This window comes from Periplaneta americana, chromosome 1 (genome assembly GCF_040183065.1).
Source record: "Periplaneta americana isolate PAMFEO1 chromosome 1, P.americana_PAMFEO1_priV1, whole genome shotgun sequence".
NCBI classification, from domain to species: domain Eukaryota; kingdom Metazoa; phylum Arthropoda; class Insecta; order Blattodea; family Blattidae; genus Periplaneta; species Periplaneta americana.
Window position 1 is genome coordinate 183,482,507 of NC_091117.1, and position 15,548 is coordinate 183,498,054.

The following is a 15,548-nucleotide window of genomic DNA, read 5'->3' on the forward strand; positions in this document are numbered from 1 at the left end:
GACTTCTCGTCAGAGGATATCTACAGTACAACTTCCTGAATGCATGTGCGCACACGCCGTGCAAAGCATCTATACTTGTTTTTTTGAAAGATGGGACATGACAGTTAAGCGGCCGAGCTTGGAACTACAGTGCTATGTTGCCAATATGGACTACCACACTGCCTGCTGATGGACGCTAGCAATTGACGTTAAAACATTCATTGATAATTGACGCAAAGGTAAAAAAAACAATACAAAAATCGACAGAGAATCAAAGACGAAACGTTCCAATATTACCTACAATTGTGTGAACAATAAATGTTGCCAAGGGATCTATTAAGCACTCGTCATTTGAGAACGGAAGTTTGGTAACTCAACCGTCGTTACCATAGCAACAGACCTACCACGCTATGTGACATTCAGTTGTTTTTCCGATCGCAACGCTCTTGTCATGTCCCATCTTTCAAAAAAACAAGTATATACTATGCATTTTCAGTCTATGCGTACGCCATGCATAATATCTACTATTAGGTGTCCGGAAAGTATCTCACCATAGGACAAATCACAGTACCGGTATGTATTTTGTATTTGCTCCGTCACACAAATAAACACGCACACACGCACGCACACACGAACACACACTTGTAGTTCATGTCCATTGCTATATCTTCCCATATTCATCCCCATCGCCACAGAAACAGGTTTGATAATATGATAATATAATACAAGATTCGAGACATAGAACATCTAAGCCAGCCGTGGCAAAAATATGATCGCGTATATATACTGTATGTGTAACCTGCAACGTGCATAGCACCTATGGAGGGAGGCTGACACCCGAAGGGGAAGTGAAGCAACTATCTGACTTATTAACGGATTTTCATTTTCCTTACGCCAAGCACTTACATATAATTTTATACAGTATATGGTTACAAACTAATGTTTAGTACGTGTAACGAAGAAAGAAATGAATAAGAAAACTTTGGACATTATCACAACCTAAAATTAACTGTCTTCAGAATGTCTCTCCGACAGAGTTTTCAAAATCAGGAATTATGTCACTTACTGCCAGTCGTAGTTGATCACGAAGGTATTTGTCTGTCAGTCATGATCTAAATTTTTCATTGTTGAAAATAATTTTTCACAAACCTAAGTTGTAGCGAACATGGCTTCAACAGAGCAAGCGAAAGAACGAAGCTTCGGATATTTATTTTTTGGCAAAGATTTGAAAAGTTCAACATTTGTCAAGTCCTTACATCTAGCTTTCATTTAACATCACATTGTAAATCTGTGAACTTATATTGAAGTTCTAACCGCATTATTCGTCATCTGCTGAAATAGGATCGTCGTAGAGGGATGATGATGATGATGATGATGATGGTAATAATATAATAATAATAATAATAATAATAATAATAATAATAATACTTGATCTTTTAATGTTTCATGAGTGACGTGTAGTATAATGCCGTTTTATGTTATATAACCGTTTTCCTCGTAATACTTGTGAACAAATCATACATTTAATATTCTCATCAAATTGGCAGCAAAAAAATGCGTCCTCCCATCCTACTTGAAAATTTCGTTTTTGTAGAGGTACCTGTTTTCGAGAGAGACATTGCGACGATACGCCACTCGCAGGTCAGAGACAAATACAATTGGAACGGAGTTTGACTCCAGTGAGTGAGAGGGTGGGGGTTGGAGGAGGTAGGAAGCAAGAGATATGCACAGCTATCATTGCGAGCCACAATATGCTCTCGAGTCATATTTTCGCCACGGCTGATCTAAGCCAAAGAATCGAGGATGAGTGTCACGTCTTAACACCTGGCTCTGTAATTCGTACGTTAAACAACACGTGGCTTTGCTTCCTGCTCTTACTGCACCAAAACATTAAGCTAGTTCGCTTCAAACCACCAACACACTTCTACAAACATCAAGACATATACATATAAATCATCTTCACATATACAGTCCCTGATAAACTTTGACTACACACAGTAATCATCAATGATAATTATCTGTATGTCATTAAAATCAGATGAATATTTTAGATCTAAATGATCAATAATAACCACTATTTGTATCAATGTCAGATAACATTCAGTTCACAAGCGAACGTATACTACACGATTGAAATTCTACATGTATAATTACAACTAATCGACAACATAAGATCCATCAGTCACAACACAACATCAATATTGTATATAGTACCCTAAGATATTTTTCGAACAATGTGAATTTTAATTAATTTTTATGGTAATATATTCATTTTATTCATTTTATTCATAATTTTTTAACATCATTGATAAATCGTATAATTCTAATTGATTAATTTGTATTTATACCGTAACATGAGTTATATGTATACACAATCAATTTCAATTTCAATTTTAAAAGTTTGCATCACGTTGAAATTAATTATCCTTCATTTTATTTATACTTTTATACATAAAGCTCATGAAGATCCAACACCATGTATAATACATTGCTCATTTGTTATATGCTCAATTTGATCAAGGTTCAGATTACATATTTTATTATATCTGATGATGCCCAATAAGGCGAAAACGTTAATATATTCCATATTCATATAGCAAATAAACATTTACAAAACAGATGTGTCTTACGATTGAAGTTTATATATACTTATTTTATTATATTACTAGGCATATCTGAAAATATAAAATTAAATGTAGATTACTGTCTCAGCCGGGGAAGGTGGAGTGGTGGGGAGTTAAGGGGTGGTCTACATGACTTAATTGAGTTATTTATGCCCCTGTATTATACTGTGCTTTAATACCTGTAATTGAGGTTCTGGCTCACACATCTATTGCTGTATAAGGCAGTAGGTACATCCACTGACACGACAATTAGTCGCTGTTCATATAACTTACTAAGTCCCACCTCTAAATAGCTCGGGAATCATCGTGTGCGCTGTGTTTAAACGCGTGTGTTTTACATAGAGAGATTTGAAGCCCGGTCTATGTAACGAGAAGAAAGGGCTCTACGCAAAGTCATAAAGGCTTCATAGGGAATGCGTCGTTTCGTGACATACAGATGCGTGACTGCTACGACTTGATTTCATCCTTGGGCCTCTTTGCTCAATATTTACCGTGTGAACCTCGCGTTAAACTGAACGAAACTAGACAAATTCACGCTACAGAAGAGCGATCATTTTCCGTGTCAAAGAGTGTACATCTCACTTGATATAATATGTCAGAAGAAGAACAATTATTCTATACATCTGAAGTCTGATTAGTGTAATATGTTGCTACTCAGCGATGTATGCAATGGAGGGGAGAAAAGAACTGCTCACCCAACCCATTATCTCCTGGCTTAGTTGTTTCATGAGTGATGGTGTCACTTATGAGGTTCCAACCTGACTTCGGACTGCTGATTAAACATACATTATGACTAGTTTTATAGTACTGGACTTTTCGGATACTTCTATATGCCGTTTATACTATCTACCAGAGTGCTGAATTGGAGTTAAATCGCTCGCTTGAACTCGGTCGAGTGTCGCACCCTCGAGTGAGATACGATCGGTCGTGATTCGCTCGTAATAAATAGAAGCACAGTACAAGGTCATCTCACCGACATGTCTTATCTTGTATGGAAGGCGACAGATAAGATACACATATGTTTTGCTCATACGGTAAAAATAAGGCTTTATTTTCTGCGTTTATGACAAACGTTTAATGGAACAGTCAATGGAACGTACCAAAACAGGAACATGAAGTTATAAATAAAATAATATGAAAAACTTCGATATACAGTTATTATTGCTAATTAATAATTATTCAATATTTTATTTACCACATATATAATATCATAGGTCCATACATAGTGTTCCGCCTATATACTGCGACAATGTAGAAACGTTTTACAAAATATTATTGATATAGCAGTAGATTAATAACAATATTAGTACAGAGATAAAGTCACAGAAAATATAATAAAACAAATAATCATGCTGCACAACTGTTCCAGACGCAAAGATAGATGCACTAATTATTATTATTATTATTATTATTATTATTATTATTATTATTACTAGAAAACTTGATACAGTTATTTCATTATCATGATTGTGTTCTCCGTTTATAATAATTACATTTGCATCCAATAACATCTATCAGATGTGGTAAGAACAAAATCACTCCTGTGTGTGTGTGGGGGGGGGGACATTTGCCTACAACATTTATATTACATTTTAAAGCAAGTTTTGTAGTTGTACTATGGAGAGGTTAGTTAAACACTGCAAAGTTTTGAAATTATAAACATCTATGATGTTACTACACATTTCATCACTGTAACAAGAACGAATGTCTAACGCTCGGCTTGTACCGTTCGAGGATTTATCGCTCGTGACAATTTTACCCATCATGCATGTGCGCTACCTATCGGATTATGCTATGAACTACTTGGCGGTCGAGCAAAAACGTCCGATGCAGACCTCTGCTGTCTACAATTTTCGGAATGCATTCTTAGTCGTCTACGTTTGCGTCTTGCCGTATGCGCGGCCTGCCAATAGTCCGATGAGATAGGATGGCAGGAGTCATTAGTCATTGTTGTGATTTGTGGGCAGATTAATGTTTGTCGGTTGTTGTTGCAGTGTAGGCAATGCAGACTGTCAAAATGACTTCCCATGTCAGTGAGTTAAAGACTGCTGTCCGTTTCCTATACTCAGTATAAGAGTAATAAACTAATGAATTAATTATGTATAACAAACGTTACTGTGAATAGCAAATAATCCCGAATAATACACAAAACTTAAGTGTTGTTTCGAATATGATACAGGTCTATTTTTATTTTATTTTTTCTTTTGCTGCTGCGCATATATTGCGCACTTACGAGTTCCCGGCTGTATACTAGTTTTAATGTTCGAAGACAGATTCCATAAAGAGAGTCGACGACCTTCAAGCGCCACTCCGCGTAATGTTTAACTGTAAATCACTGCATAAGGAACTCACTGTGTCACCGCAGAGCTCACGCCTCGGGCTCTAGGTTTGTGACTGTGGACGTTACTCGTCGGTACGAGGTTAAACTGTGACTAGAAAATAATAATAATAATAATAATAATAATAATAATAATAATAATAATAATAATAATAGAATATGCCATTAGGAAAGTTCAGGATAACAGGCAGGGTTTGGAATTGAACGGGCTACATCAGCTTCTTGTCTATGCAGATGACGTGAATATGTTAGGAGAAAATACACAAACGGTTAGGGAAAACACGGAAATTTTACTTGAAGCAAGTAAAGTGATCGGTTTGGAAGTAAATCCCGAAAAGACAAAGTATATGATTATGTCTCGTGACGGGAATATTGTACGAAATGGAAATATAAATATTGGAGATTTATCCTTCGAAGAGGTGGAAAAATTCAAATATCTTGGAGCAACAGTAACAAATATAAATGACACTCGGGAGGAAATTAAACGCAGAATAAATATGGGAAATGCGTGTTATTATTCGGTTGAGAAGCTCTTATCATCCAGTCTGCTGTCCAAAAATCTGAAAGTTAGAATTTATAAAACAGTTATATTACCGGTTCTTCTATATGGCTGTGAAACTTGGACTCTCACTCTGAGAGAGGAACATAGGTTAAGGGTTTTTGAGAATAAGGTGCTTAGGAAAATATTTGGGGCTAAGCGGGATGAAGTTACAGGAGAATGGAGAAAGTTACACAACACAGAACTGCACGCATTGTATTCTTCACCTGACATAATTAGGAACTTGAAATCCAGACGTTTGAGATGGGCAGGGCATGTAGCACGTATGGGCGAATCCAGAAATGCATATAGAGTGTTAGTTGGGAGACCGGAGGGAAAAAGACCTTTAGGGAGGCCGAGACGTAGATGGGAGGATAATATTAAAATGGATTTGAGGGAGGTGGGGTATGATGATAGAGACTGGCTTAATCTTGCACAGGATAGGGACCGATGGCGGGCTTATGTGAGGGCGGCAATGAACCTTCGGGTTCCTTAAAAGCCATTTGTAAGTAAGTAAGTAAGTGAGTATAATAATAATAATAATAATCATAATAATAATCATCATAATAAAAAACAGGCTTGACATTCAGCACTTGGAAAAATAAAATATTTATTGCGATGAAGGTAATAATAATAATAATAATAATAATAATAATAATAATAATAATAATAACAGGCTAATAGCCGCAAAGTTTGACAGACAATACTTAAGAAAGAAAAATATGTAAATGATGATAACAATAAATAATAATCGATAAAAATAATAACATATTCGCATTCACTACTTAAGATGAGAAAATATGGGGATGATGATGGTAATAATAATAATAATAATAATAATAATAATTACTTACTGGCTTTTAAGGAACCCGGTGATTCATTGCCGCCCTCACATAAGCCCGCCATTGGCCCCTATCCTGAGCAAGATTAATCCAGTCTCTACCATCATATCCCACCTGCCTCAAATCCATTTTAATATTATCCTCCCAACTAACATTCCATATGCATTTCTGGATTCGCCCATACGTGCTGCATGCCCTGCCCATCTCAAACGTCTGGATTTAATGTTCCTAATTATGTCAGGTGAAGAATACAATGCGTGCAGCTCTGCGTTGTGTAACTTTCTCCATCCTCCTGCAGCTTCATCCCTCTTAGCCCCAAATATTTTTCTAAGAACCTTATTCTCAAACACCCTTAATCTCTGTTCCTCTCTCAAAGTGAGAGTCCAAGTTTCACAGCCATACAGAACAACCGGTAATATAACTGTTTTATAAATTCTAACTTTCAGATTTTTTGACAGCAGACTAGATGACAAAAGCTTCTCAACCGAATAATAGCGTCTTTTCGGGATTTACTTCCTACCTTATCGTTTTACTTGCTTCAAGTAGAATTTCCGCGTTTTCTCTCATCGTTTGTGGATTTTCTCCTAACATATTCACGTCATCCGCATAGACAAGAAGCTGATGTAACCCGTTCAATTCCAAACCCTCTCTCTTATCCTGAACTTTCCTAATGGCATATTCTAGAGCGAAGTTAAAAAGTAAAGGTGATAGTGCATCTCCCTGCTTTAGCCCGCAGTGAATTGGAAAAGTATCAGATAGAAACTGGTGTATACGGACTCTGATGATGATGATGATGATGATGATGATGATAATGATTATTGATGATGATGATAATGATTATTGATGATGATGATGATAATAATAATATATCCTCAATAATACTAATTTTTAATATTCAGTACTGACTTTAGAAGTGAAGAATTGGTGATTATATTGATAATAGTAATAATAATAATAATAATAATAATAATAATAATAATAATAATAATAATAATGCTATCAAAACCTTCAGGTATCGTCGCTAGTTGAGTACCGGATGCTCGGATATCTATGCACTGCACCATCCATCTTCACAAACGGACGATTTTCGCAGTATTGTGTATTCAGGTATATTGTTAAACTTAGTGTGTGATTACATTCTGAAACAAGGAAGTGTAAATGTGAAATGAGCCGCTGTCTTTATGAACACTCGTTCTAACGATTTGTTTTCCTTCTGCTTTGCAGGTGATATTACACAGAAGGGATATGAGAAGAAGCGAACACGCCTCCTCGCCCCGTACGTCCCCAAGCAGACACAAGGTATGTATGCAAGGAATTGGGTACACACGTCCTAAATATTACATTTCTGCAAATTGTAGTTTCGGTAGCATAATGATTGTGGTCCTAGACAATTCTTTAAAAGCCTTTGTGTCGAGATTTTCGATTATAACTACAATAATACAATATGTGACATCTATTCAACATGAGGGGTGCTTTTTTTAACCTTTCTTCTGCTAACGTGCAAGTTTAATCCTAATAATTTCGTACACATACCTATAACAGAAAAAATATATGTTATTCTATTTGCTTTAAGTTAAAATTGTGTGTAAATCCTAACATTAATGTTTAAATCTTACATAACTCTTTTCATCTTCTAAAAGCGCCGTAGCTATTTTATCAGTAATGTAATTAATCCCTTGAAACACAGTGTCGTTTCGTGATATCGAAATGTTGCATTCCTTTCGTGTTGAAGATATTCCTAAACATATTCAGAAAATGTTCATAAAATCGTCGGGAGTAGTAAACGTCGAAATGGCTCACTCCTTTTGATGAGTCAAATACATCAGTTGTTAATTACTTAAAATACTTCTGCATCAAAGGAGATAAACGGAAGCCTTCACGAAGAATTTTAATGTACGGAGTGACTCTACTGTTCATTGCATCTGAGCAAGACTTTAGGAGACAGGACGATGGGGAAAAATCTTCCATGTTTTACAGAAAATATAATTAAGTAAAACTTAAAAATAAGGAAAATTAACCTAAATAACACTTTCCAGAACAATATATCTGAACTGAAACGAAAACTTCCATTTCCACCAGAAGCTGATAGGCAGTTCTTTATGTTTATTCTACTTGTAACATCTTGCAGAATCGAAGAGTTTATTACCTACTATAAATGGGAATTAATTATTGTTTTATTTCTAAAGCAGCGAAATTAGATTTAATAGTTATTCAGCTTAATGGGTTAGGTACAGCTTACAGCAGTAAAACGTTTGGAAATATTCAATATTTTTTCCTCCATTACTGTATCTTGTACAATAATGAAAATTGATATGCGTAAAACATTGTCCTTCTGCTATATGAAACAAATATTTTTACGATTAAAAAAATTATTTATATATATTTTTTCAAAATTAAAAGTGGTGGTAATTTACTGTGCAGTGATGACACGTTTCCCTCATAACTCATAAACTTCTTAACTTTTCCATGTTCTCTCTCTTTTATTTTATTGCTGAAACTCGTGTTTACAATATCATGCTCTTTCAATTACATTCCTTAATAAATAATTTTGTTGTGTTAAAAGAAAAAAACTGATATTTGACCATTTTTTAAATGAATTAATTTTTTTGCCAGACAATCTATCAAAGGTAAGAGAAGTGATCTTAAATCATATTGTAGATGTGACATGCATAAATACAAACAAAAAATTTCATCACAGAATGTTGCATAGTTTTTTAGTTATGTGGGAAACGCTTCATCACTGCACAGTGAACAGAATTTTGAAGAAAAAAAAATGTATGTAATTTTTTTAAATCGTAAAAATATTTTTTTAATATAGCAGAATGACAGTGTTTTACACGTACTAATTTTCACTATTGTACAAGATATAGTAATGGAGGAAAAAATGTGGAATATTTCCAAAATATTACTGTTGTAACCTATACCTAATCCCTTAAATATCTGCATAATATTATTCGATGGAAAGCCATTCTCACCACTGACTTGCATTGAAGAAAGAAACACAAATGTTTAGTAAAGGAGAACAACATTTCTTATACTTCGTTCCATAATGTCTGACAGGCGTCGTAAATATTGTAGGTAGAGAGAGAGAGAGAGAGAGAGAGAGAGAGAGAGAAGGATAAATTGCTATTGAACCAATGGCCGAGGTCTCATTCCAAGCATATCTTGAAGTTTGCCAGTCTGAAACGTTCAACTTCAAGATAAACGTGGAATGAGACCTCTGCCATTGGTTCAATAACAATTAAGGTCTATTCAGACATCTCCGGGACGTGATGGTGCTTTCCGTGTCCGTATCCGTCCTTTCCGACATGATTTTTTCACGTCTGTTCTCACATTTCCGTTCCGTGCAGTTGTAACTTGGTAGGATTTTTCAGAGGATCCCCAGTCGGTCTCTTTTGTTGCTAGAAGAACACAATGGTACGGAGGAAGTCGTAACACTTCGTGTCCATACGAGCCTGCGAGCAACTCCACTGCATGTTTCTTACTAATATTGACTGATTTGATTTCCTGCAACATAACTCCCTTGATGGATGGATAAGGTTTTGGGCATGGTAATATTATTGTGCCTCATAAAGTTAATTATATCTTTAACATTGCTGTTCATCTATCATTGCTATCTTGGAATTGTATTAAAAAAAAAAAAAACTAAGGAATTTACAAGACTTTCAAACAGCAAACGAAACACTTGTTTGAACATGTTAAGAAAGACTGCAATTAGTGTTAGCATTCAGGGGAGAATTGGCAACAATTATGTTTGCCTCAGAAAGCGGAAAAAAGAGATTACCCCATCCCCCCGAGTGGACAGAAAAGGTTGGGGGGACCGTCTTACTTCAAAAGGCAACCGCTCAGCTCAGAGAAAGCAGGTAGGCGGGAAGAGAGTATCACGTCCGTGAAAACAAAAAAATATCGGTGTCGAGCGAAACGTTTTGCCGGCACGGATCACGGAGAAGCACTGAACGTGTCGGCGAATGCCGTTGCTGGAGATGTAGGAACGCACAGCTTTGTCTGCAAGGCGACGATATTTTATTTCCTCGGAAGATGCCGCCACGTCACGGAGAACATCGTCACGTCCCGGAGATGTGTGAATAGATAGACCTTTATCCTTCTCTGTCTCTCTTTGCCGGCAATATGTACGTCGCCTGTCAGACATTATGGAACGACGTATATTATCTCATGTAATGCGAGAGACCATTTATGATATTTAGGTCATTAGTTGGTATGTTTTGCTCACTTCTTCTTCTCTGAGCGTGATCTATTCTTGTGCCGATCGGCCAAGTTAAAATCACCACAGTCCACAACAGCCGCGCCGTGTAGCGGAACTCTCTCAAAATAGTATGTTTCACGTTACTCGACTATATCTTTTCATAGGTTGGGTTAGGTCACGGTGGCTACGGACGAGTTAGGACGACCCCTTGGCACGTCGGCCATACTGAGGCCTATTGTGCACCCCGAATTTATGGGATGAATAATGAGGGTGTACCAGCCCACCGGCCGCATGTGACCCCCTCACCCGCTCACTTAATGGGTGCCTCCTACCCTCCCGCTCCAAGTTCACACCGCCAAGGTGACCAAGCAGCAAAGGATCCATTCCAATGGCCCTTCCAAGGTGTCGGAGCGCCCTTGGAAGTGCTCTTAAGGAATGAATCCTGCCAGAGATATTGCTATCTTTTTATAAACTGATGTAATTTTTAACTATTTTCATCTTAGTATCTCTCGACGAAATTAATACAATACTGAAACGATATTGTGACAAGGGATTAAATGCAAAAGTATCGTGTTATTGCTGTCGGAAGATATTAAATATAAAACTCCACACCTCAGAATTGAAGCTAAGTTATATCTGAATTAAAAGTAAATTTATACAGAAGTGCATTATTTGGAATCTCATATTTACATACTTTTATTTCGAAGTGTTTGTGAAGATTGATGCCTATTTCCCTGTCATTATAAAGTTTTATGAGAAATATAAGGACTTATGCTCTTTAATAAAATTTATATACTGACACACAACGTCTTCAGCCAATATTACTGCAATTATATGTCGCTGTAAACGGATGAAATATTAAAAAATAAATATACACTATAAATGCCGCGATTTGAAATATAGAGAACATTAAAAAAAAATTCAATGTTTTTAGAGGTGGTAGTAATGATCCAAACAAGAAAGTAAACCTATTAAACATGGGTTCTAAAAATAATATCTTCCGAGATATGGGTACTTCTTCATAAACATCATAGGGAATACCCAATGTAATTCCCAATTAAAAAAGAGCACTCGTTATTCAAAAAGGTGGAGTAGTAATTTATTAAAGTAAGAAAATTGTATAATAAACATGAGTCCTAAAATTAATATATACTAGTTCATCAACATCGTAGAGATTCTCAATGTTATTTCCATAAAAAGGAAACTCATTCAGTATTCGACAGATGGTAGTATTTATCAAAACAAGGAAAACGTTTAATAAACATGGATCCTAAATTAAATTTTGTACGAAAAGTGGGCTTTGAAATTGGTATTGTAACAACAACAACAACATATCTTCTAATGTGAGCTCTTTGCTTGTTTCTTATTGGATATACAGTGTAATATCGGAAATGCAGTAAAAAAAATTGTAACAAAGTATGATTCCCCAGGCAGAGGATGCATTACAATGAATGGAAATAATATTGTACATCTCCTATGTTGTTGATGAACAAGAACTCATATTTTGGAAGATATTAAGTTTAGGACCCGTGTTTATTAAAGTTCTTTGTCTTGTTTTGATGAGCACAACCACCTGTTAGAATATTGTATTCTCTTTTTTTTTTTTTTATGAAAATCACATTTAGAATCTCCTATCATGCTGATGAACAAATACTAATATCTCGGAAAATGTTAATTTCAATACCTATGTTTATTAGATTTCTTTTCTTGTTTTTATGAACCTACTACAACCTCTCAAAATATTGAATTCTTCTTTTCAACACCCTATAGTCTAGCGCTGTGGAGTAACGGTTAGCACTAGAGATAAACACCGATCGAGAAAACGAGACTAACAGCGCCCGCAAAGCCGAAAACCCCAGGTGCTATGGAGGGAGGCGGACACCCGAAGGGGAAGTGAAACAATTGTCTGACTTATTAACGGATTTTCATTTTCCTTACGTCAAGCACTCAATATAATTTTATACAGTACAAGGCTACAAACTAATGTTTAGTACGTGTAACGAAGAAAGAAATGAACAAGAAAACATAGGACACATTATTACAACCTAAAATTAACAGTCTTCAGAATGTCTCTGCGACAGAGTTTCAAAATCAGGAATTACGTCACTTACTGCCAGTCGTATTTGATCGCGAAAGTATTTGTCTGTCAGTCGTGGTCTAAATTTGGTTTTTACTATTTCATTCTTGAAAATAATTTTTCACAAACGCAAGTTGTAGCGAACATGGCTTCAAGAGAGCAAGCGAAAGAACGAAGCTTCAGATATTTATTTTTTTGGCAAAGATTTTAAAAGTTCTAAATTTGTCAAGTCCTTGCATCTAGCTTTCATTTAACATCACATTGTAAATCTGTTACTTTAATTTGAAGATCTAACCGCATTATTCGTACATCTGCTGAAAAAGGATCGACGTACAGAGATGATGATGATGATGATGATAATAACACTTAACCTTTTAATGTTTCACCAGTAACATGTAGTATAATGCCGTTTTATGTTATACAACCGTTTCCCTCGTAATACTTGTGAACAAATCATACACTTAATATTCTCCTCATATTGGCAGCAAAAAAATGCGTCCTCCCATCCTACTTGAAACTTTCGTTGTTGTAGAGGTACATGGTTTCGAGAGAGACATTGCGACGATACCCCACTCGCAGGTCAGAGACAAATAGGCCTGCAAATCAAACTGAGTTTGACTCCAGTGAGTGAGAGGGTTGGGGTTGTGGGAGGTAGGAAGTGCATAGCTATCATTTCGAGCCACAATGTGCTCGTGAGTCACATTTTCGCCAAGGCTGCATTAGATGGATATACTCTTGGAATTCCATGACGTTGAGCTTCCCATTTTAGACAAAATAAGACATCACATTGACAACTCTGTAGTGCTCGGGAAAAGTGACACAAGTCAGTTTCCACAAACCTTTTTTGATCATTTATTGACAACTTACGGAACATCTGTTCGCTTGAAAAAAAAAAATACATAGGTATTCCTCCCATTACAATAATTCATACAGTAAAAAATCAAATTGACATAAACCAGTGTAAGTTGTCAATAAATTATCAAAAAAGGTTTGTGGAAACTGACTTATGTCACTTTTCCCAAGCACTGCAGAACTTTCCGTGCGATAGACGGGATTCCATCCGCCTGCCGTGAGTTCAGCGTAGCGTTATATATAACTGCACCACAGCCGGCATTTTCTTGCGAATGTTTCGTAATGGAGCGCCTGAAGACAGCGCAGAAGTTTGTGTAAAGCAAAGAAAGGAAAGTTTTCATAGCAGCAGATTCTCCAAGGAGGTCGGTATTTTGTTTAAAATACTCGTAATGAAGCTCTGGCGAATATAATGTTTTGCGTAGCCACAGCTGGCGTTTGCTTAGCGAACTTAGTTGCGAAGTTTTATGCGCTGCGAAATTTCTACAGAGCCCCTGGTTGTGACACCCACGGGGACGAGTTTCTGCAGCTGACAAGTGGACACATGTAGCGAGAAGTGACGTAATCAGAATGCAGGGATCTAAGGATTCAGAGGAACGATCGACAGCAGCAGCTGTTGTTGTTGTTATTGTGTAGTTTTCTGTGCTACAACTGTTGTTAGTCTCTTACACTAATTTGTTCGAAGGTGTTCCAAGGTTTCACATGACAAGATCGATTTACACGCAGAAATGTGACACACCGACAGCTTACAAATCCCACGTTTGTTCGTTTCGTTGTGTCATGTCAAGCTATGACAAATTGCTCTTTGCATACGATACGTGCGCTCTCGTAAATATAAACTCTGCATGAATTAATGCATAAGCGCTTATCGCTAGGAAAGTTGTGTTAATATAAATAATAAATCTAGGGGTTTTACGAAACGTATAACTGCTTTAGAAATCAAACACGTACAAATTGCCACGCAATTAGTTAGCAAAATATAATGAAGCATATATGAATATAAAATCAGTCAGTGGAATATGATGATGTTTGGGTCGCACACGAAGCTAAACGTGACATGATAGAGGAAACGTGTGTTAACTACGTTTTCCACAAGATGTGAACTACCTCCTGCCAGTCCAATGAAAAAAAAATATTGATAAATGACCGATATACTCGTATACTGCGTGTTCAGTTCAAAGTGTGTCATGGCTCGCCGTATGCCGTCATATGGCTAGCCGATGAGCCTAGAGAATTCAATCGTCCTACACTTCCGCAAAGTCGTATTACCTGTGTGCCAGAGAAGTTGCCTAGCAAGTACGGCGTTCATTCTAAACATTACGTACGGTAACGCCGGTAATGGCAGGAATGTGAACTGTTTGGAAACACGTACTGAGGTGATTTTTTTTCTTACTGTCGGGATATGGCGAGAGGGTTAAGACGATTACTTACGTATTTGTTGACATTAACTTGGACGGTCAACATGGACACGGAGCATTAGATTTGTGTTGTGGAATGTTGCCGTACGCAACCTATGATAACAAATACCCTGCGTACGACTTTCCCGCACAAAACACAGTTCGAAAGAGGTTATGGTAGCACACAGACCGTACAGACCGCCATCTGTTGCTACGACGTTCAAGTTATACCGTACGCGTTCTCAAGTTCAGATTGAACGCCTTGAATAACAGGCAACTTCTCTGACATAAAAGGCGATATGTATTAGAGGGAAAACAATTGTTTGTATACATCTGAAGTCTGATTAGGAACTGGCCACCTTACTTCGTTATCTCCTGGCCTAGATGCCTCATAAGTGGTGCCAAGTTGGTATTACTTGTGATGTTCAGACCTGTCTTCGGACAGTTGACTAAACAACAAATAGCCGGTTGCTGTAATCGTCTTTACCGAGGCTCAACCGCCTGTTATTTCGAATGGAGGTATTTTTTTTTTTTTTTTTTGTATTTAACACTTACGCCACATTTACAATCTGGCTACAATAAACAATAAGTAAATATTATAAACGAATTAGACACGAGTAGAGATGTTATCCCATGACAACCTCCAAAAGAAAAATAACAATGTTTCAAATAGCCGTAGTAAAAATGAATGCAAGGTCAA

General features: G+C 36.6%; 1 protein-coding gene across 15 annotated transcripts in view; it reads left to right on the forward strand.

Moving 5' to 3' along the window:
- DIP2 (disco-interacting protein 2) overlaps positions 1-15,548 on the forward strand; it is a 686,249-nt gene that overhangs the window by 421,384 nt on the left and 249,317 nt on the right. For all 15 annotated transcript variants that reach the window (XM_069833532.1, XM_069833554.1, XM_069833546.1 and 12 more), the window contains one exon: positions 7,546-7,620. In XM_069833532.1, the coding sequence (XP_069689633.1) occupies positions 7,546-7,620 (75 nt within the window). The remainder of the gene's footprint in view (positions 1-7,545; positions 7,621-15,548) is intronic.